At 40.5% G+C, this 23,264-nt stretch overlaps 3 protein-coding genes across 3 annotated transcripts; 2 read left to right on the top strand and 1 right to left on the bottom strand.

The window, feature by feature from the left end:
• The first annotated feature begins 370 nt into the window (after nucleotides 1–370).
• LOC140133013 (uncharacterized) lies at nucleotides 371–5,723 on the top strand. The gene is made up of 4 exons (XM_072152541.1): nucleotides 371–1,247; nucleotides 3,411–3,552; nucleotides 3,635–3,788; nucleotides 4,430–5,723. The coding sequence occupies exons 1-4, from the start codon at nucleotides 1,197–1,199 to the stop codon at nucleotides 5,172–5,174; spliced, it is 1,092 nt and encodes a 363-aa protein (XP_072008642.1). The 5' UTR covers nucleotides 371–1,196; the 3' UTR covers nucleotides 5,175–5,723.
• Nucleotides 5,724–5,966: 243 nt separating this feature from the next.
• LOC140133011 (uncharacterized) lies at nucleotides 5,967–8,411 on the bottom strand. Its single transcript, XM_072152539.1, has 3 exons — nucleotides 7,909–8,411; nucleotides 7,022–7,168; nucleotides 5,967–6,939 (listed from the first exon to the last, which is right to left on the bottom strand). Exons 2-3 carry the CDS (start codon nucleotides 7,066–7,068, stop codon nucleotides 6,057–6,059), a joined length of 930 nt encoding a protein of 309 aa, XP_072008640.1. The 5' UTR covers nucleotides 7,069–7,168; nucleotides 7,909–8,411; the 3' UTR covers nucleotides 5,967–6,056.
• A 1,079-nt stretch (nucleotides 8,412–9,490) lies between these two features.
• RBM22 (RNA binding motif protein 22) lies at nucleotides 9,491–21,814 on the top strand. The gene is made up of 11 exons (XM_072152538.1): nucleotides 9,491–9,645; nucleotides 11,389–11,442; nucleotides 13,288–13,317; nucleotides 14,841–14,973; nucleotides 16,389–16,489; nucleotides 18,111–18,283; nucleotides 19,311–19,511; nucleotides 19,589–19,753; nucleotides 20,391–20,479; nucleotides 21,229–21,351; nucleotides 21,426–21,814. The coding sequence occupies exons 1-11, from the start codon at nucleotides 9,592–9,594 to the stop codon at nucleotides 21,551–21,553; spliced, it is 1,251 nt and encodes a 416-aa protein (XP_072008639.1). The 5' UTR covers nucleotides 9,491–9,591; the 3' UTR covers nucleotides 21,554–21,814.
• Nucleotides 21,815–23,264: the final 1,450 nt, after the last annotated feature.

Raw genomic sequence — 23,264 nt, 5'->3', positions numbered from 1 at the left:
TGAACTTGATGGAAAAAACGCTTTTGGGCCATTTTCTTGTGCCTTGTATTTTTATGGCTTTCCTTGTGTGCTCCAAATGACACCTTCCCATTATGCTTTACTTTATATAGGTTTTAAAGGACCTTTCACTCTAAAGTAAGCAGCTCATAGCGCTACCCCATTATTAGCAGCAATAAAGCTGGCAGACACTGCACTGCCATATTCTCAGTGCCTCAGACCACCCCCTCATGAATAAGCGGTTCAGCGTTCTCATGGTATGGCAGTGCAGTGTCTGCTAGCCTTATAGGAAGGTTCTGAAAAAGCTAGCAGTTTATCACTGCTAATAATGGGGTAGCGCTCGGAGCTCCTTACTTTAGAGCGTTTTTTTAGGGTGACAGGTCCTCTGTAAAAAAAATTATTTGTGCAAATAAAATTTCATTTTGCCATATTCTGATGCTAATATCTTTTTCAAACTGGTATATGTAGCTATTAAGGGTGCCATATTTAAATTTTTAAGAGTTGTAAAATGACAAAAGAAAAGGCTGGAATAACTGCTTTTATATATTGATAGATTGGGACACAAAGATACCTAACATGTTTATGATTTCTAATGTTTATTTCTTTTTATATCACTTCTAGGGAAAGGGTGGACATTTAACTTTTAGATTTTTTTTAATAGGGTACTTTAACTCTAGGGGGTCTGATCAATGCTACAAGGGCCGGTGCTAGCACTGGGCATACCTGAGCAAGTGGCAGGGCAAAACCATTCAATTCAGGGATTAACCAAGATATGATCCTGCATCAGTGTAGCTAGGTTTCCTTTAAAAGGGGGTTGTGCTGTGAATATTGGACATTTCATTAAGGCCGCGGTCACACGATGCGCCTGACGCATGCGTCCTACGTCTTTTTGACGGACGCATCCTTTTTTTTTTCTATGGTTATCAATGGCTTTTCTTTCTTTCCGTTTCGTCCTTGCGTTTCTATGCGCTTAGCGCATGTGTTTTTGCGTCCAGTTGCGTTTTTCATATTGTTGCTGGACGCATGCGTCTGGCGTGTTGTCAGTGAACGTTGTTTAGCTCTGTGTGCGTTTGACGGATGCGCCTGACGTTCAGTACCGGTTCTGTCTGCTTTTTCATGATGTTTTTCCCGCTGTTTACATTTTTGCAAAGTTGGCATTTCATTTCTTGTGGTATTTGTGTCAGGGTGCACTTGCCAGTATGGCATCTGGTGTTCGCTCGGATCTTGATGCCTCACATGTCATTTCTCTTGTAAGTTTTTTTTACTTTTTCTGTGTCTCTCATTCTTGCTTTAATTCCCTATAGCACCTTTTTTTTTTTGGTGGTGGGGCAGGGGTAAATGCTGTATGCATTGTCCTTTAAAATCTTTTTATGTGACTTTGCTGTTGAGTTTACTTTTTTCTTTACTAAATTTTTAAACTAATGTGTTTCTAACATTTAAAATATGCTTTATAACACGGCGGCCTGGCAGTGTATATACACGTGTGCATTCAGATGATGCCTTGTGTTATGTTGTGTTGTTTTTTTTTGACACAATGTGGTTCATTTACTAAGGGCACAATTTGTGTTTTCCCAACGTCTTACCAGAATTTATAAGATCTGTTCAGATTTTCCCTGTATTGCCATGGGTTATTTTGCACACGCGATCTGATTGTGGTGCATTTGCGCTTGCACGCGCGCAATGGAAATCGAGGGGCGTGGATGAATGAAAACCCAACGTATTTTGAAAAAAAAATGCATTTTAAAACAGAAAATCATTTTTGGAGCTTGCGCTTACCTTCACTCAGCCGGCCTTGGTGTATTGAAGAGCATTCCGATGCTTTTCAGTGCAGCAGTGCCACCTGGTGGACGGCGGCGGAACTACCTTAATAAATCCCTGCCGGACCAGAATCAAGCGCAGAGAATGCCCCGATGGATCGCAAATGGGCCGGTTAAGTAAATCTGCCACAATGTATCCTTAGCATGTGATTGATCAAAACGCAACCCAACGCACTACACAATGCATTGTCTGAATGCGCCCTCACACTCCATAACATGTTGTGCACTTTGCGGGGGAGAGGAGGAGGAGGAGGTGAGTGCTGCTCAGCCTTGACCCTCTCTATAGGTATATATGTTTCAAAGTGTCATTTGCAGCATAAATATTGCACATGTCAAATCTTTGGACGGGGTACGAAGCACAACGTGTGATGCACAGTACTGCTACCGTTGGAAGACTTGATGCCATTTGAATGTATGTTGAACATTTAATGGCCGTATATACGTCCATCTTAATTTTTATTAAATGTAGCATATGGGCATGGATACACATTCCACTCTCCGCCCGTTCATAGTGAAACGCTTGCACACAGGGTGCCGGCTTTGGCCCCAAATTTCTCAAAAATCTCCATTGTGAATCAAGAAATTGAACTATTGGTCACATTGTTTTCAACAGAAATGCATGTCTATTTTGAACTTGGACCGCCCCCTGTGCACTAGCATAGCATTATTAACGGATGGTTAGCTGAATGTGTCAACACGTCCTAAGGCAGTGTGCATGTAGCTACATACTCCATGGTGCGCGCAGGCTATATACTGTATATGCTTGTGTATATGCCTACTTTTAAAATGCAAAATAAATCAAAAATAGCTCATCTTTGCTTATCCAATAGTCTTTATTTAAAAAATTCTGTAAAAAACATCCATTGTCCACAATGTTGATTGCGGCTTATGATCCCCATTGCGGCTCCCTGTGCTTCATTCTCTATCTTCTCTCTTCTCTAGCTGGCATAGTTGCGTCCATGCAATCTGAAGGCCGTTGCACACTATGATGCAGCGCTGTTGCCACTGATGAAGTCATCAGTGTCAACAGGGCTGCATTGTATTGTGCTACGGCCTGCAGCCATCTACAGAAGAGAGAAGAATCCGCCGGGAGCCGTGGCGTGGATTGGGCTCAACAGAGAGTGAATATAAATTGTTGAGTTATGTCTTGTTTAAAAAATAGGGTGTCCAGGCTGTATACTACATGGGGGCTGCCTGTATACTGTATGTGGCTGGCTGTATACTACACCCTGGGCTTACACTGGAGACAATTGGTTAACGATTTTTTTTTGTTTTAAACTACTGGTCACGGCTTATATTTTCATCCACATATATTTTTATAAAAAAATTTTGCCAATTCGATTTTTCAGTTTGAACTTAAAAAAAAAAAAAATGCTCGAATACAATTTCAACGTTTTTTAAATAGTACAAAGTTTATTAAAAATTTAATTTTTAAAAAATGGCCATTAAAGAAACATTCAAAATATCACAATGAAAAGAAAAAAGATGTTTGACATAAATCCACATTTACAAATTTAAAATGTATAGTTTTTATTTACAACATTAAAACAATTTGCATTGTAAAAATTTTTTTAAAAAATGTGTGCTCATACATAGGTGAAGGAAAGACCAATGCTATGGGACTTACAACACAAACATTATGCCAGCAAAAGCAAAAGAAGTCAGGCATGGATTCAAATATGCAAGGAATTAACCAGCGATTGGGAGGAGATGGAACCACGTGAACAGTGGAAAATGGGTAAGTGCAACAAATTTATGTTTTTATTTTTTTTATTAATAAATTAAATATAATAACAGAAAATAATTATCATTTAAAATAGAAGAGCAGGTTCGCACGAGGTGGCGGTCATGTAGGGATCGCTTCAGACGAGAAGTTGCAATAAATGAAAAGAGTGGCTCCTCCCCGTCTCACAAAAGGCCATATCAACATTTTGAGGAATTACTTTTTCTCTTACCAACTCGTACTCTTCGGCCGTAAGTTTATTTTAGAAATAAGATCATCTTGTATTCATGTATTGAAAAAGGTTAAGTAAATTTCTGTAAAGAAAAGAAAAAAAAAAAAAAAGGCAAAGCTTGATGGTCTTTCAAGTATTGCCATACTGTGAATGGCTCAGTGCTTGGACGAGTATTTCCCCAGCTTGAGATTTATCAGTTTATTATGTAAACACAGAGAAGCAAAGATATGAATACAAATAAATTATTAAACACAGGATCATTGAATTGAAGAACACAGTGAAAAAACACAGAATACAACACATTGCCAATGTTACAAACAACTGATAATTTTATGGTATACACACATGCATAACTTTGCATGACTTTGGATAAGTTAGCAGATGTAGGTAACATCTGCAATGTGTGCAGATTACGGTTCTTTCAATGTGTTTATTCATTACAAAAAGCTCGTGTATCCATTTGACTTCAATGTTGTTTGTTATTCAATACAAGCACTCTAGCATTTTTTGGATTGATCCTCTCAAGTATAAATTTAATTATAAGATTATTTTACTTTGTTTCATTTTTGAATGTACAATGAAATTACTGCATCTTATTATGATCTTTTACCATACAATTATACTCTATTTTCTTTTTTTTTTAAAAAAAAAAAAAAAAAGGACTCAAGGAAACATTCCAAAAAAAACAAGAGGACAAGCACACGAACATCTCGATACTGATGACCAAACAATGGAGCAGAGCCACACATCTTTGGTTGAAGATGCACATGGTACAGATTCACAAACAAACGTGGAAATTGATGACTCTCCACCAGAACCACCACCCATCAACACCAGGCAAACTCGAAGAAGGGCAGCACGTGTGCAGTCAGATCCAATAAGTGCTATTGAACATGAGGCGGTAAACATGATGCGTCGTGCAGGGTCACAAGACATGTATGATGGGTTGGGTGTTGTTGTAGCGGGCCAATGCAGACGCTTCCCAGCTGGGAAACGCAATTTATTTATTGCTTATGTCATGACTGTGGTGGAACTGTTTGACAATTGTGATATTTTGCCTAGTATTGATATTTTGGTCAACAATTTAAAAGACTTATTGTGTCCAAAAACAACAACCACACAACCATTTGAAACTAGTCCAACTACTAGTCTTGTTGCATCACCTCCAAAAAAACAAACATGTACCCAAACAGAAACTACACAAACTCATGCATTGCCAAGCACATCATATTCCGAGGATCCAAATAGTTCCTATCTTCAAATGCTGCTTTCTGATTCAAGCCCATGGAGACAGCAAAGGCTACATGAAGAGTTGCAGACAGTAACTGCATTGCCAGCCTCAACATTTTCATTTTCACCAACACATAGTCCAAATGAACCCCATGACCTTACACGACGCAATTAGCAGTCTTTATTGTTACAGTTTCCGTTTAACTGTTATCCAAGTTTTAAGTTTCTATAGTCAAGCCATTACAATACAGGCAGATGTTGCTCAAACAGTCCGTTTATAATGCAACCCAAGTGAAAATGTGGTTAGCCTCTGCCCATGCACATATGCATTTATATAGAGACACATGCAATGTGTCTATTTGTCACATGCATATCCCTGTAAGCACATATGCCATTTGTCACAGTGCGGACACCTTGGGCTTGTGTTACATTTAAAACTGGCTCCAAGCAGAACATGTGTCAGTGGCTTTATTGGTCCAGTCATAATGAAATGCTGGTGCACAGGGGGCGGACCTTTGACAATACTTACAAGCCTTTCCATGCAAAAGCATGTGATCAATATGTCATTTGCAGAAGTATACCTCAAAATGCATTTTTACAAAGGGAAAGGACCGTCCCCTGTGCGCTAATGTTGCATTATGAAAGGACAGATACCGGAACGTGTGACCACGGCCTTACTTGCTGGGTTTAAGCATAATCCAATTTTATGCAATGAGTTTTAACCATTTTGGTTTTTTGAAAAATTTACTTTAAATTTTCAAAGAGATCCAATGGATCATATTGTGTTTGAAATCTTAAACACCTTTTTTTTTGTATTTTTCTAAATTTGGTTTTACAAATATAGCCTTTTGGATATTTTAAAAAAAAAAAAAAAAAAAAAAGAGGTTAATGTTTCAGTGCATTATAAAATAAAAAATAAAAAAAAAAAAGAGTTGTTTTTAGAATCATTGAACATTGTTAAACCACATAAGCCCAAAATAAAGAAAAATTAGATTTTATTACAACCATCAAAATAATGAAATGCAGATACAGTAAATGAAAAATATAAAAAAAAAAATTAAATGGCATCATACTGCCAAGCAACTGCCCCGTGCTCACTATTAAAATATTTGAGAAATTCATCTCTTGTGCGCCATCCAGATAAAGCACGGCAATTGCATTGGTCTATTGTATTTGCAAGGTTGACATCATTGCCAACGTCAAGCAGTGCATGTGGAGACATACCAATTCGACTGAAATTATGCAGAACACAGCATGCCTTCACAACTGTGTCTACATTTTCTACACTTAGGCATATAGCTGCTTTAAGTAAACGCCATTGCCCACTTAATATGCCAAAAGCGCACTCAACAGTCTTGCGGGCTCGAGATAAACGGGCATTATAAATCCGTTTCATATTTGTCAAACCCCGCTTACAGTATGGTCTCAATAAGTGAGTGCGGAGACCAAATGCCTCGTCGGCCACAAAGACATGGGGGAGAATTGTGGAGCTCCCAGTAAGTGCTTTGGCCGGAGGAATATTAATATGTTTTTGAAGAAGCTGTCTTGCCATTGCACTGGTTTCGAGTATTCTCGAATCATTTGTGCTGCCATACGAACCAGTTTCAATGGCAATAAAATTACTGTCACTGTCCGCAATGGCAAGTAAGACAATTGAAAAATATTTTTTATAATTGAAAAAAAGAGTCCCTGAATGAGGTGGCTGTATCACACGGATATGCTTCCCATCAATTGCTCCAAGACAATTTGGGAAATCCGTCTTTTCCTCAAAACCTTTCGAGATGGCTTGAAAATAGTTTGTGGTGGGAAAAGGCATGCAGCGAGGCTGCAAAGCAGCCCATATCACCGCGCAAGTATGTGGAATGATCTTGCACAATGTACTTTTCCCTATCCGAAACTGATGCTGCATGGAGTGATAGCTCTCCCCTGTGGCCAGGAACCTTTATTGAAAGAAAGAAACAAAGATATCACTTTGGTGTAATAATTTCTTTTTTACAGGTTAAAAAATTAAAAAAAACAAACCTTAACGTTACAAGTAGACGTTGTTCAGGAGATATTGCTTGCCTCATCACAGTAGATTGGAATGTTATTTGCTGCTTAATAAGGCCAAGCAAAAAGTCATATTGCTCTATACTTAAACGGCAATATTCCTGAAATTTATTAGGATACCTATGAGACAAAGAAGAGATAACTTTTTTAATAAATATTTAACTATAAAGCACTTAATAAAATGCACACATACATAAAACCAATACAATTCTTAAAATAAGCCAGCTTTTTTTTTGCTTCTTTGAAAATAAAAAAAAAACGGGGGTCCAAAAAAAACAAAAAAAAAAACATGTAGGTTAAAATAAAAAATAAGGATACTTTCACAACAACAGCCGCAATTAAAAACATGGATCAACAATGTGTGCACGGGTACTCTTCTGTATTGCCCGTATCCACTCCTCTGTATTTGGTGTTCTGTAACAGGCGGCATAGTTATCTGCCAGCTGTTGCATAATATGACTTATTAATCAGCGGCATCATAGTATGTGCCTGCCTGCATCTATGCAACAGAATACAGAAGTCCAAAAAAATAGGAGGAGCCGTGTGGAAGAAAGAAGATCAGCCACGTCAAACTCATGGAGCCACGCAGAGCATCGGGGCTGCCAAAGGGGTGAGTATATAATGTAACATCATTTAAAAAAGAATTGACCTGCCTGTATACTTCTGTTGCCTTGTTGGCTATATTCTGAAGTGGTGCTGTGACCAATGCATTTCCCACCCACACCTTAGACTGGAGTCAATATGGTTGTCCATTTTGTTGACAAATACGGAACATAGCTTAGACGCTGGTCCACAGATATACAGGTATTTACTAAACCAGGATAATGTAAGAAACATTTTAAATATATATATATATATACCTGCGTAATTCAACAAACAATTGAAAAAACTGTCCGTGGCTATCCCGTCCTTGCAACAAAGGATGAACCCATAATCGTCTTCTCAAATGGCGCTGACTTTGTTCCTTTAAAAGAAGATTAAAAAATAACTTCCAAAGCAGTTCTAGAAAAAATAAACAAAATGTAAAAGTGAAAGAAAAATACCAATTTGCGAAGCCTGCGACGACGCGCTGCAAGTCCAAGAATAACAGCACCACATCCCATGATAATATCTCTGCTTGGCCCAGTATATTGCTCCATCATTAGACACCACCATCAAACACAAACACCACAAAAAAACGGACCTGCGTTTGCACTTATATATTGCTACACAGGTGTCCATGGCTTGCAATTGGGGGTTGGCAATGCAAACGCAAGAAAGACGCATGCGTCACAGTAACGCATGCGCTCTTGAAGCATGCGTCAAACGCACGCGCCAAACGTGCGCCTTGCAACGCATGCGTCAGGCGCATCGTGTGACCGCGGCCTAAAGGGGTTCTCTGTTGTAGACATTTCTTTAAAGGGGAGCTCTAATGTGGACATTTCATTAATAGATTCTCTGCTGTGGACATTTAATTAGTGAGGGTGGGATCTGCTGTGGTTATTGAATTAATGAGGGGGTGCTGCTGGACATTTTATTAGTGATGGGAGTGTGCTGCTGGACATTTTATTATTGAGGGGAGTGTGCTGCTGGAAATCTTATTAATGTTAGGAGGATGCTGCTGGACATTTTATTCGTGAGGGGAGTGTGCTGCTGGACATTTCATTCATGAGGGGGGGCTCTGGACATTTTATTAATGATGGATACCGCTGGACATTTTATTAGTGAGGGGCGTCTGTTGCTGTACGTATTATTAATGTTGGGAGGATGCTGCAGGACATTTTATTAGTAAGGGGGGGCTGCTGCTGGACATTTCATTGATGACGCGAGGCTGCGTTTCCCACCCTAGGATTATACTTGAGCCGATAACTTTTCCATTTTTTAATGGTAAAATTAGGTGTCTTGTCTGCAGGAAAATTAGCATATTAGACCAGGGGCTGCAGGGGACCACTGCTGTAAGGGTTAAACAAGGAAAAAGGAAGTGGGAGGAAAGGATGCAGAAACATATGCCTTTAAAAATTATATTATAAAGTTTACTATTATGATCTGCGCTTTTGATTTATAAAATAATGTTAAAAGTTGAATTTTGCTTTAATGGATAAAAGCATAGTATCAGATTATCTAGAATGTTTCATAAAGATGACCTTAGTGATAAGCTAAAGAACATGTACCTGTGAAAACATGCTGGAATATGTAGACAATTATGTGTGAGGAGAATAACAAAGGAATATTGTGGGGATTTGTCTGTCCAGCTGCTTTGTTTCGCCTCCTGAATCTGAATAAAAGTGAAACCTCTTGTGCTGATTTATCTGTCTGTCTGTCTTCCTGTGTGCATATGCTGGCTATGCCTAGCAGAATGTCTCTCAGCAGCAGTACAATCCTGCAGTTTAGTTCTGCCAAAGTGGATGCACCACTGCGAACCACGAGGTGGCGCCTGTCACACTCATATTATCAGTGCGCAGCTGCGAGTCACTCGTGTAGCGCATGCGTACATGCTGGGATTTTTCGCGCTTGCTCAGTAGTGGGGAGAGTCCGGGCGGCAGTCGAGGTCTTCGAGGATCAGAATGGCGACGTCGTTGGGATCAAATACTTATAACCGACAGAACTGGGAAGACGCGGTGAGTGGCGGGAAGAGCGGAGGCGTAGTACCGGGCAGGCGGTGGTAGGATGAGCGGCTGTAGCGCGGTGTGAGCCGGGGCAGGGGAGGCCGCAGTAGGCCGGAGCCGGGCACCATGTAACGTGATGTGTATTCGCTGAGTGCAGAGTATACAGGCTGCAGTGTAGCATACACCACACCCGCCCGGTGCCACATTGCCCTGTGTGATCCCGTGTGCTGGCCCCCGGCTCACTGGGTGGGCCATAGAGGATACACACAATGGGAGAGATTTATTCCAATTAGTCTAGAGTTGATACTGCTCTAGTTGCACATGGAAGCCAATCAGAACTCGGCTGTAATTTTATAAACAGCTGTTGGAAAATGAAAGCTTTTCCCTGATTGGCCTTCATGGGAAACTGTAACAGTTCTCCTCTCAGACATTTATGATAAATCTCCTCCTATGTTTAACACATTCATATTCATGGTGTGCATGGGAGCATCACAGGCCCTAGAGGTGTGCGTCCTGTAGTAAACAAAGAAGTATTGGGAAGGGGGCCCCATTCAGAAGTCTCCCTACTCCTCTGTACACATGCAGAACTTGTTCAGTGCCTGGGAGAGGGCAGAAAGCTGTGGCATGGGTCCTCTCCCTGCGCCAGAGCTGAGGACCGGGTGGCCCTCCTGTAGGCTTTATACGGTAGTCTGTTTGGCTTGTGTTCGGGTATATATATCAGATGTATCTGTATAGGTCATATAATGCATTGCTATACCACATTCTTTGTCACAGATTATATCATATTCAGCAAAGAAATATCAGTTTTATTCATTCAAAATGATGCACATCATGGTGCCTCTTGTAAGACTATGTGCAGGTCAATGTTATCCAGCAGTGTTGGACATGCCTTGCAATGTTACGGTTTCCCTTTCAAAACTATGGACCTGACCATTGGGTCAGTCAAGTTCTGGAGGGACTACTCATAGGGGGAGATTGATTTTGCGCTGGCATATGATAGCGGCCTATAATTTGTGGCACAGACAGTCGGCTTGTAGGTACGTGTTGATGACCGAATGATGCTTAGACACTCATTTCTGCTTCTCCTAACCACTTCTATTAATGGTTGTTGGTCCCAGCATGAGACCCATCCGACCCAGCATGAATCAATATACCATGTTTCCCCCAAAATAAGAAAGCATCTCCTATTAATTTTTGCCCATAAAGAGGCCATAGGTCTTATTTTCAGGGGATGTCTTATGTTTACATGAACATTTATTTTCAAAAAAAAAAAATCTACATTTACTGTAGTCATTCCATCGCATACCTCATCATAACAATCTGAATTCCATCAAAGTCTTCTCATTTTATTTCCATGTACAACAATCTATGGTACATTTACCAATCCTGGTAAAGTAACATTTTTAAAATATAAAGACCAACTCTCCAAAATGTTCATGCTGAATTTCCATTCAAATAATTGGCCCCCAAATCTCTCCTGTTCAGCAATAGCACTTTCCTGCAATGAGTACTTGTGTACTTATTGTCCCTGTAGCTGCTTGTGGCGCATTTAAATGCAACAGTCAGTGATTTTATCCCATAAATAGTTTTCCCACAACCTCTTGCAGTACCTAAAAGTTTTACTGATGCTAATGTACGGTGTGGGGGGAGCTGTAGCTGTGACTGCCACTAGGTCTTATATTCTGGGAAACCGGGTATTATGGTAGAATGTATTTTAGTATGTATTGTTTACTGACCGGTGTGTTCTCTTTTCAGGATTTCCCAATTCTATGTCAGACATGTCTAGGAGAAAATCCTTATATTAGAATGGTAAGTAAATCAACCATTTAACACCTAGAGTGACACCTTTTTTTTCTACTCAATTCAATTAAGTAATGATTGTACAAATATAACTGATACCGCTGCTTCCTCTGGTTATCCCTTTCCTTATGCGTGTAACTCAGAAGGTAGTATTATAACCATTATGCTTTTTTTCCCTCAACTCACATCTGCTTAGATATTGCATCACTGTTCCTCTCCCTCATCAACACAGTCAGAAATCCAGCTTTAGACCCATATTTTACCTGCCCCCCTTATTCTCATAAATAAAGCACTGTAGCTGTAAACTCTCCTGAAATACTTTCTCCTATGCTGGATGGGCTCTTCATATTGCATTGCATATTGCTGTTTTTTTTTTTTTTTGCCCTTACATAGTTTTCACACCTCTCACTTTGTCCATTTGGTACTCCGGTTCTTAGATGTGTCCCCAAAGACTTACCCATTAACACTGCGTCTTATGTTTTGCCAGTGTTTTTGTATGTAGTTTTGTAGCTAGAACCAGGAGTGGTTTAAAAAAAAATAGGTGATGTACCAGGATTTTTTTTTTTCTCACTTTAAGGGAACCTGTCACCAGGGATCTAATTTTCACTAAAACAGGTTCCAGAAGCCCATTACAGCTGGATTGCAATATAATTGTGTGTTTTAAGCTTGCAACTGCCATGATTAAATAAATCATGTCTTGTCTCGCTCACTCCTCGGCTCGCAGCCCCCACCTTTTTGCTCCAATACAACTCCTCCCTCCATTTTCATTTAGATACTGATAATTGTGGGACTTTTTGAAACTTTTCTCACCCATGTAGTTTACCCTGATTAGTGAAAAATGCTATTGAAAATTTGATTTATATCTGCTTTCCCAAAGCAACTACGAATATGTTAACCCTAATACAGGTCTTCAGGATAGGTTCAAGACAGGTTCTATACATTTGCTCTTAAGTAGAATTTGTATGTAAGTCGGAACAGGTATTTGTAAGTGTAAAGAATGTGGCTGGGAGAGGGTTTTTAAAAAAAACAAACAAAAAAAAACAACTTTTATTTACTTCCACGGTCCCGCCCACCATCTATCTATCCCGTGCCCCTGTTTGTTTACAGGGGCATGGAAGTTGTGCTGAGTTCAGTTTTCAGCCTGCTGAGGTGGCCTGTCACACCCACCCGTCCCCATACCTCAGCGCAATGCAGTGCTGAGACATGGGGACGGGTGGGCGTGGCCTGGCCGGCCTGGTAACTTTTCTCAGCGTAGCTTCCATGCCCCTGTAAACAAATGGGGGCACAAGCTGGATAGACAGCGGCGTGAGGAACCGCAGAGGTAAGTAAATGTTTAATTTTTTTCAGCAACTGCATCCCGGCAGCAAGTAATTTTTATTTTTTTTTTTAGCTCTCGGACAACCCATTTAACAATAAAGCTTCAATAAAATGTTAGATGCTGTCCCTTTTTAACATTTTTATTATGATGAATCATCAACATGATAATAAATTAATCCACCCATCTCTTTCCTCCTATCTCTCCAAGTGTAAGCTGACACCCTTGCTAACCAGATGTTCCTACCACACACAACCCACACCAGCATCCAAATTTACCACCTATGTTCTATCATCTAATGTACTAAAAATGGATGCATTAAATGATTGTTAGAAAAAGTGTTTTTTTCACGATCTGACTTAATTGTAAAAATTGTGATGGAAAAGGTCATTCCACATGCATATGCATAACGGGTGACGTGAAATTGATGTTGATGGCATTTTTAAAAGATCAATAAAACCTCCTGTTTATATGGTTTTCAGGCTTTTTGATTTATTGATTTTTTTTTTTTGATTTTTTTTTTTCTAATTTTCTTTCAGACCAAAGAAAAATATGGCAAGGAATGCAAGGTGAGAGGTTATCCCATATCAGTCTTCTGCTGTACGATGCTCTGGAGTATAGTTGTCCTATTGACACTAAAGTGAACCTGTCACCAGAAATGTAATTTTTAGCTGGTGACAGCTTCCAATAGTTTATGCAATAGATAAATAGATAAAACTTAAAGGGGTTGTCCACTTTTAGCAAATCGTTAAAATTCTTTGATTGTTTAACGGCTCGTGCATCTGTGTGTCCATCACATGACCAAGAACAGATTTCTATCCACTGGAAATAAACATAGGAGCTTTCTATTCAGTGACAGCAAGCAGAGAGATAGAAAAGTAAGAGGAGTTGATACAGAAAGTATATTGGAAAATTGTATAACTTTTTCCTTACACAAACCAGATCAATTATTTGCTGAAAGTGGACAACCCCTATAACTTTTACTTGATAATTGTTAAATGTTAGACTTAACTAAATATGTATGAAAGCAACAAATAGCCAAACAAACTAAACAACTGAACAAATGATCCAAAATGCATGTATAGACTTCTTGATTCCTACCCATCATTGACTACCCAGAAGCACTGGTGCACTGAACTTTTATTTAAGCATATAAACTTCACAGTATTAACATACAGAAATCATAAACACTTCTGTGTAGTGTACAATTAGTTTCAAACATTATACAATACAAACCTGGCCCCGCCCCCCCACCAAGTTCTGGCTGTTTCACGATTCCTAAAGATATAGCCTCTTGTTCCAGTGTCCCCAGAATCATCATTCCCATCGCCTATCTCCTCTTCCCTCATAATTCTGGCCATCCCTCAGGACGGACCCTCTGCCACCTATGTATCAAATCATCAGCCCCTATACCTGGACACTCAAGCCATTTAATCCACTGCTTCTCAAATTGCTTTTATACATGTTTAGTGAAGTTTAGCTTTTATCAATTATCAAATTAAAATTATGTTTTATACCTACTTCACCCATTTGTAAATATTTGCTAGCTATATTTGTTGTCGATATTTATACCTAGAAATATTTTTACAGCAATGTAAGAGACCTACATGTCCTTGAGACATTGCTTTGTAAAAGAGGCAGAACATCAGAGCATATAGTAGTATAAGAAACTCTACTAAGTCAAAGCACTTGAATAGATAAACTTTCAGGCTATCGGCATGCGTATGTGATGATCAAAACCATTCTTGGCTACATTTCTCTCTCCAATCTACCTACTGTTCTGAAAAACATTGTAGATGTAGACTGCAGTCTGATGTGAATTGTCACTCAGCAACTCTGACTCCATCTTGGTCCATCAGGTACTTTGGGCTCCTCACATAAACAAACTCTACCTGTACTGTATGTATGTGATCACATGAAATCACAAATCTTGCCCTCTGTCCAGGACTGCAGGTGGCCATCAAGGTTCTTTAAGTTAGTAGTTAGGCTATTGGAGTCCCCAATTTTCTTCACTGAGACTTGTTATCTGCTCAGAACTGTGTATCTAGGTAATGGACTATATAATGAATTCTCCTCCTTTCTTTTTATTTAGATATGTGCACGACCTTTCACAGTATTTCGCTGGTGTCCAGGGGTGAGAATGCGCTTTAAGAAAACAGAAGTATGTCAAACTTGTAGCAAGCTAAAAAATGTCTGCCAGACCTGTCTTCTTGACCTGGAGTATGGTAAGTCCTCACATAACAACCTTATAAATAGCGGATTATTTTCTAATATACAAGTGTTGCTGGTCTTGGGCAGCATATTCTATTGACAGATTAATTTTAATACGGGATATATTTTTCTACCTGTAAAGAATGTTAAACTACTAAAGTTGGTAGTTTAGTATAAAAGGGAATATGTCACCTTATTTCTTTAACCGTGTTTTAACGGGTGTGCATCAGGTCCAGGTGCATGTAGAGGGCTCATGGGCTGAGCCCTCTCCATAGCCGGTAAGTCTCTGCTGCATATTGCAGCAAAGACTTAACGTTAATGCCCGCGATCGGAGCTAGCACCTGTTATCCCGGTGGGCGCCGCCATCTTGCCGAGGATCGTCGCTCCATCGTGGAGCTGCGAGCCATCGCCATGATAGCCTCGGGTCTTAGTCTCGTTTTAGCGCTTTCATTACAATGTGCTATTAGCACTACATATACTGCTATACTGTAGTATAGCTTTGATTGGTTACTATTGGCAATGAGTATAAGGCCCCTTTCATACTTGAGTTTTTCACGCGCGTGTTCTGCGCATGCTTTTGACGCGTGGAACTAGCATTGCATTCTGACCCATTGTAATCAATGGGATTTTTCAGACTTGCATTTGTTTTCACGCACACACTCGCATTTTTTTTAAAGCGCGTTTAAATCTCAACATGTTCTACTTTTGCAAGTCTCCCTTTGCAAGAAAAACGCACCATACAAGTCTATGGAGACGCGTCAAAAACGCATTGCACTCTGGGACACATGCAAGTGCAATGCATTTTTCACTGATCAATTGCCATAGAAAAGATAGAGCTCAGTCCTGAGTCCTTTTCACGCGCATCATCTGCGTGTGAAAAACGCATTGAAATTGTATCAAAAATGCACGTGAAAAACTGAGACCCTGAACAAACTGTGACTGAAAAGTGATTGAACTGATTGATTGTGTGACAAACATGGAGATATAGATGCATAATTAGATGAAAATTTTTTTTGTCAACTAATACTATTTTGTTATAGCTAAGAGCAGTTATTTACGATCATGGGCAACGTCGGGATCTACAGCTAGTCTAATATATAAAGCTGAGTGTGTGTATGTATGTCCACTAAAGGAATCCGCACTGTCGCGTTTACAATCACCAAATTTTGCACAGCCACTCTCATAGACCAGATTTTGAGTTGAAATTTTCACCCCACGCTTTCCAAAATCCAAATATTAACCACCATATTAAGGAACCATTTTCTGGTGGATGCTGTGGCATTTGGAAGCTGAGTAGTGATTGGTTGCTATTTTGCCGCAGGTCAAGTAGTAGAAAGTGGCAGCACTCCAAATTTAAAGAGGTGATCTTGATTGAACAAGCAGCAACGTTTCGGTGTCAAACACCTTCATCAAACTTTTTTTTTTAAAGGACTTCCGATTCAAGTGCGTGATGCAGGGGTTTCCTTTAAGGATGAAATGCCTAGATCTGATGTAAATAAAGAATACTATACACAGAACATGGAGAGAGAGGTAAGTACTTGCACAGTTTATGGTGATCATGTATGAAAGTGTAAATGTTTTACATTGCATTTATTTTTGCAGTTTAAAGGGTTGTCCACTTTAACAAATAATTGATATTGTTTGTGTAATCAAACGTTATACAATTTTCCAATATACTTTTTGTATCAATTCCTCATGTCCATGCTAATGTGATGGACATGTACTTGCACGTGCTGTTATCACACGGCTCTGATTACTCTGTGGTAATGGCTTGTGCACCTGTCTCTCGTGTCCATCACATGACCATGGACAGATTCCGCTACACTAAAAGTAAACGTAGAAGCTTTTTATAGTAGGACAGCATGCAGAGATCCGGAAAACTGAGGAATTGATACAGAAAGTATATAGGAAATTCGGATAACTTTTTATCACAAAATCTCAATTTGCTGAAAGTGGACAACTCTTTTAAGCGTTTTCTTAGCTTAATCCATGTGATGGGTATTAGATGGTTGATTCATTGGGGTGCAACACCTCTCTCCCTTGCTGTTCAATTATTGCACCCTACAGACGAAGGCCCAATGCAGACCACCGTTGGGTGGGGTTAATGTATATATGGCCGCAAGCCTGCGGCCATACATACGTCCCAGAGACAGCTATGACCACAGGCTCGGTATGGTGAGTGCAACAAGCCGTATCTACGGCTGTGCGGCTAGTATTTTCTATGCAAAGAAGAAAACCAAGTCCGCACAGTAGAGAGAAACCTCAATAGAGGGGGTGCAAAGCCTCCATGGATCCTGGAAAGATCCTTCAGTAGTAAATTGGAGTGCTGCCTACACTTTTTTTCAACGTTAGTATTTTCTATGCGCTCACCTGCTCCTCCTCTCCCGTGTAGCATGGCGGGCACGTGTTCGTGTGCATGCAGCATAAGGGTGGTTTCACATTGGTGTTTTTTTTTTTTTTCACATCCGTGATTTTTCACTGAACCCATTTTGGCTTATGGACGCATACTGATTGCTTTTCTCTACTTGGCTCTTCCTGTTCTGTTTTTTTTTTTTTTTTTTTTTTCCCCTGATCAGTTGTCAGTAAACTCAAAAAGAAGTGTGAAAAAGCCCATTGAAAAGAATGGTTTTCTTATCCTGGCTTCAATTTGTATGTGTCCGTTAGCAAAAATGGATTCTGTGAAAAATCACAGTTGTGAAAAAAAACGTGAAAGCACCCTGAGGCTTTGTGCACACAAATGTTTTTTGTCATGTGCTAGCCGTTGTTTCACGGTTCCAGTTATTTAAATGGGCACCCACTAGGCTGTGGTTTTTATGTTACATGTATTACCTGACTCTGCCCTTGTTTGGGGCTTGGGCAGTCTCTTCTACTGTCAATGGTGGGTTGGTTTCGCGCACCAATGCTACATGGGCCACAATCAATGGTCCACAGGTCCAGTGTTTGTGCCAGAGAATGCACGTTTGTCTGTGTGCAAGTAGCCAAAGTTGTAACAAGGCAGTTCTTAAACTACAGATGAAGTGCTCTGCTTGTAGTCAGCAATCGCCTTTAAAAATAATAGAAAAAAACTTTGTAATGTAGGATACAATTTAGTTAAGAAACCATTTGTATAGTGCATTTACTAATCTAATTTATTTTCTTTAATATCCTAAAGATCGCAAATTCAGATGGTACGCGGCCCGTTGGAGGTCTGGGTAAAGCACCATCCAGTAGCGATATGCTTTTAAAATTGGCTCGTACTACTCCATACTACAAACGTAACCGGCCCCACATTTGCTCTTTCTGGGTGAAGGGAGAGTGTAAAAGAGGAGAAGAATGTCCATACAGGTAATTGTTTGTTTTTGGATATGCCACAGATATCTGACAGCGCCCCCACATCCGCTGATCCTTATTTTTCAGCTGCTCTGAATGAGAGCAAGCTGACATGTGCAGCTCCATAAATTTTACTTTTATAGGGAGTTCACTTGGTGTGAAGGAAAATGTTATGAGTGTTAGAGGTATTTCCATATTACGCATTTAAAGGGCACCTACCACCACAAATCTACCTATAAAGGTAGATCGGGTGGTAGGTGGATCAATGGGACGTGAGGATAGCCCTTTTAAGGGCTAATCCTCACGTCCCCGCACTGTTTTGTAAACTTTTATTACCCAAGGCGGCTACTCCACGCCCTGGTAGCCACTTTACCCCTCCTACTCACCATGTTCTGCATGCGCAGAACAGCAGGCCCGCGTCTGTGCAGCTTCGGAGCAGTGACGGCGCGGGCCTGCTGTTCTGCGCATGCGCAGACGGCAGGATCGGCGGACGAGGGCGCGCAGCTACGAGCAGCTGCGCGCCGAACATGGTGAGTAGGAGGGGTAAAGTGGCTACCGGGGCGTGGAGTAGCCGCCTCGTGTAACCTCAGATGCGGCTACTCCACGCCCCAGTAGCCGCATAAGTAAATTAACATATTAGGGTAATAAAAGTTTACAAAACAGTGCGGGGACGTGAGGATTAGCCCTTAAAAGGGCTCTCCTCACATCTCATTGATTCACCTACCACCCGATCTACCTTTTATAGGTAGATTTGTGGTGGTAGGTTTCCTTTAATGCATATCACTTCTGGGATAAGAACCTGGAGTCTTCTGTATCAAGGATACTACGCATAGAGAGCTGGCAATGGATGTCGTCTCCATTCATCTTTGTGGAAGTCACAGAAACAAAAGAACCTGCTTGATGTGATATCTCTTATAGAAGTGAATGGAGAGAGTAGTGCAGATTCATGGTCGCTAATGCAGCAATCTTATTTCTGTTTTATTTCTCTTACGGTGTTAATTGGAAGCCTGTTTTGCCTTTCAACCATTTTACATTTTCTTAGACACGAGAAGCCCACAGATCCTGATGACCCCCTTGCAGACCAGAATATTAAAGACCGGTATTATGGCATCAATGACCCCGTAGCCGACAAGCTATTGAAAAGGGCCTCCACAATGCCACGTCTGGATCCCCCAGAAGACAAGACCATTACTACCCTATATGTGGGAGGGCTGGGTGACAACATCAGCGAATCAGAGCTTAGGTATGTGTTTCTGTATAATGTATTGAAATATAAGCATGTAGATACAACCTAACATTATACCTTGTTCTTCTATACAGGAATCATTTTTACCAGTTTGGAGAAATAAGAACCATTACAGTAGTCCAGCGCCAGCAGTGCGCCTTCATTCAGTTTGCCACTAGACAGTCAGCAGAAACGGCAGCGGAGAAATCTTTTAATAAGCTGATTGTTAATGGTCGGCGCCTCAATGTCAAGTGGGGAAGGTGAGATATGATACTATATTAGCTATTAGAACATGGGTTTTCCTATGTATTATGCAGTCCATGCATCATTAAGTGATAAGAATCCTCTTAAGAAAACTGACTGCTATGTGTGAGTGGTTGCACATAAATTTAGAAGTGGTAAAACCTGGACCCACGTTTATCAAAACTAGTGCAGTCTGTACTATGTGCAGTTTTCCAATAGTGTGGAGTGTGCAGCAGATTCATCAAAACTGGTGCACAGTCTTGATTAATCTGGTGCCTCCTCCACTGCTAGGCAAGTGTGCACAGTTTTTTGTTTTTTTTTTGGTGCAGACACAATTGTGGCACATGTCTGTGTTAAATGTGGCGCAAACTCCATTTAAGAACTTACATGCCCCTTTAGGTGCACATGGTACAAATGCTGTAATAAATGCTTGCCATAGACTTGTGACCAGGCATATGCTGAACTCTAAATTTGTGTGGTTTGAACACACACCACCAGTTCTATCCTGATGGCTTCACACTTTGTTTTGGATCTGTAAAATATGACATGAAAAAAAAATTAAGTTTATGCATTTTTTTTTAAATAAAACTTGTGTTTTATTGTATTTCTTGAGATGTTAAGCATGCATTTCTCTGTTTCTTTGCATATTTGCAGATCTCAGGCAGCTCGAGGGAAAGAGAGAGAGCGAGAAGGTGTTGCTGATTCTGGGTTGACACTTGAACCTGTACCTGGATTACCTGGAGGTATGTATAGTCAAAGGCCTGTATAGCACAATGTTCACTAGTGTGTACTATTATCTATTAAAGGGGTTTTCCCACGAAGAATGAGTATGTTGGTATGAGTGTGTGACTGTCTGATTGTCTAGTGTCAAGGTTATTTGTTGTTCCAACAAGTGGGCTGGCTACAATGCTCGGTTTCCTTTTTGATGCATTATCTGCACACCACATGTATCCATACTAAAGATGTTTCAAATATGATTAGAATTATGACTACTGTAATGTGGTACAGAGTAAGGGTACATTCATATGGCGGTATGCCACCCGAGTGAAGAGAAGGAGGAGTTGACTCCCTCCATAATAATAATCTTTATTTATATAGCGCCATCAAATTCTGTAGCACTCCATAGAAAACAGCGGTGCATGCTCTATCTTTCCCCAGTGTACGGCGCGGAACAGTGCCACACATGTCCACCATTGCTGCCTCCCAGGGATGTCCTAATGTTTCTTTGTGGGAAAACCCATTTAAATATGAGGGTGTAAAGGCATAATGTACTTTAAGGAATAATAATGCTAATATTCCATCTGACTGTAATTTACTGCAAATTTCTGACATGTTGACATTACAAAGTAGTCTTCAAAAACCTCAACTTTGCTTGTGGCCACTTCTACCAGTCAGTGTTGTGTTGTTGTTTTTTTTTTGTTTTTTTTTGTTTTTTTTTTCTTACTGATGTTCGGACTGACATAAAAATTTTTTTTTTTTTTTTTTTTTTAAGTATTGCCCCCACTGCCTACTGAAGAGGAGGCCTCTGCAAACTATTTCAACCTTCCTCCAAATGGATCACCTGCTTTAGTGAACATTGCGCTGCCCCCACCAGGATTAACTGCTCCGCCCCCAGGTAACTTTATTTCCTTATTGCTTGATTCTGTAAATCATCAGACTTCTAATAACAGTAACATTTTTCTTTTACAGGATTTAGCCCACACATGTTTCCTCCTATGGCTCCGCCGCCATTCCTGCGTGCTCCTGGTCACATCCATTATCCTTCACAAGATCCCCAGCGCATGGGTGCGCATGCAGGCAAGCCTAGCAGCGCCTGAGTCTACAAGGAACTCCATGGAAAATAGACAGACTTCTTGTAACTGCCCTATTGGGTAATGGAAGCCAGATGTATACTACCAATCCCTCTAGCTACAGGAACCAAATGAGGACATTCGTATGGCATATACTGGCTTTTAAATGTGTATGTTTTCTTAGTGGTGACAGAGAAGAAAAAAAATCAAGTCGAAATCTTTTACTTGTCTTTTTTTCAACTTTTTTTTTTAATAAATTATCAAAACTTTAATTTATTTTTTTTTAAACAGTCTGTAAAATAGTTTGAATACATTTTATTAGCTCAATTGCCTTTACAGGAGAACTTTAAAATGCTACACGATTATATTTCATAAACTACTTTAGGTTATGAAAATTACATTTCCTGGTACATATGGTAAGAGACAAATGCGTGTCCCCTACACACGAGAGGGATTAAGAGTTGGATTTCTGGGAGTCCATCCTCATTTTCTAGCAGGCTTCTAGAAGTGAATGAAACACGGCCAAGCATATACACTGGCACTTCATTTATAAGAAACATTTGGAGATTCTTGGTCCATCAACTTTTTTTTTTCCATTCAAGAAAAAACATTTTATTAAACAGACATAGGTACATCAACATTGGCATGACATATGTGTGGTAGCAATATAGCGCCTTTTAGGGCATTGTGAATCCAAAGCCACACAAAGATGGTGATATCAGCATTGTACAGGTACAATGCAAAGTATCACATTAACATGTACAGTCATATCTATAACTGAAGGTAACTGAAAAACGGGGAGAAAGAGAAGAGAAAAAGGTGGGTGACGGATTGATAGGAGGGGAGAATGGGAAGGTATGGTTTGGGGAGAGGGTGGTGTCAGGAAGGTTGGCAGCCGGAAAGGCAAGATAGGATACAGCCTTTCCATATACTCATCAGTCTTGGAGCATACGGTACTCGAGGGAAGATATTGAACCATTCAGGCATTGGGGGGGGGGAGGAATCTGAGCGCCAGCTCCTTGGAATTACTGTCTAGGCGGCTTTAAGAAGGTGGCGTGAGGGCCTTCTTATATTTGTGAGTCGGCATGTCAAACATGAACAGGAGAGTTGCTTCAGGGGTGGCCTGGGGCAAGCTGCCCGTGATGTTTTTGATGCTGGTGATAACTGTGGGCCAGAAGTTGTTGATATGTGGGCAGGATCACCAGATGTGGGTTATGGTGCCTCCACTGGCACCGCAACGCCAACAGACATCGGGGACCTCTGGGTACCATAGATGCAGTTGTGTGGGCAATCTGTACTACCTGGAGAGGATTTTGTAGCTGGTGGCAATTGCGGATCTCTGAGCGAGACATTTTGACCACTGTGATTGGGAGAAATGTTTGCCAAGTTCGGCCTCCACGGCAGCGCTGTATGGGGGAAGCAAGGATCAGATTATTAGCAGTTTGTAGATGAAGGTTATGGTGTGGTGTTGGAGTCCAGACTTGCCTCTTAAAAGAGGGTGCACACAAGTCTGTTGTGATTCTTAATGGTGTTGAGAAATGTTTTAAGTTGATTGAATTGGAGGTAGTGTGTGGGAAGTGGGTGTCGTTGGGTAGAAGGAATTGTGTGGGTTGGAGTGTAGATCTTACAAGCACCTGAGAGAATCTGAGTGGGTTATTGTGGTGGCAGGCTAAAAATGGGCCTTTGGATGTTCCTGGTGGGAATGTAGGGTTGTCAATGATCGGGAGCAGAGGTCCTT

The sequence above is a fragment of the Engystomops pustulosus genome, chromosome 5, assembly GCF_040894005.1.
Source record: "Engystomops pustulosus chromosome 5, aEngPut4.maternal, whole genome shotgun sequence".
In the NCBI taxonomy this organism is placed as follows: domain Eukaryota; kingdom Metazoa; phylum Chordata; class Amphibia; order Anura; family Leptodactylidae; genus Engystomops; species Engystomops pustulosus.
The sequence above is the reverse complement of the archived record's forward strand: the minus strand, read 5'-3'. Positions and strand labels throughout refer to the sequence as shown.

Coding starts and splice junctions, on each gene's coding strand:
- LOC140133011 (XM_072152539.1), bottom strand. CDS start 7,068: ATGAGGCAAGCAATATCTCCTGAACAACGTCTACTTGTAACGTTAAG. Junction 6,940..7,021: donor CGTCTACTTGTAACGTTAAG/GTTTGTTTTTTT, acceptor CTTTCAATAAAG/GTTCCTGGCCACAGGGGAGA.
- RBM22 (XM_072152538.1), top strand. CDS start 9,592: ATGGCGACGTCGTTGGGATCAAATACTTATAACCGACAGAACTGGGAA. Junction 14,974..16,388: donor TCTTCTTGACCTGGAGTATG/GTAAGTCCTCAC, acceptor TTTTTTTTAAAG/GACTTCCGATTCAAGTGCGT. Junction 19,754..20,390: donor CTCAATGTCAAGTGGGGAAG/GTGAGATATGAT, acceptor GCATATTTGCAG/ATCTCAGGCAGCTCGAGGGA.
- LOC140133013 (XM_072152541.1), top strand. CDS start 1,197: ATGGCATCTGGTGTTCGCTCGGATCTTGATGCCTCACATGTCATTTCT. Junction 1,248..3,410: donor CCTCACATGTCATTTCTCTT/GTAAGTTTTTTT, acceptor GCTCATACATAG/GTGAAGGAAAGACCAATGCT. Junction 3,553..3,634: donor ACGTGAACAGTGGAAAATGG/GTAAGTGCAACA, acceptor CATTTAAAATAG/AAGAGCAGGTTCGCACGAGG.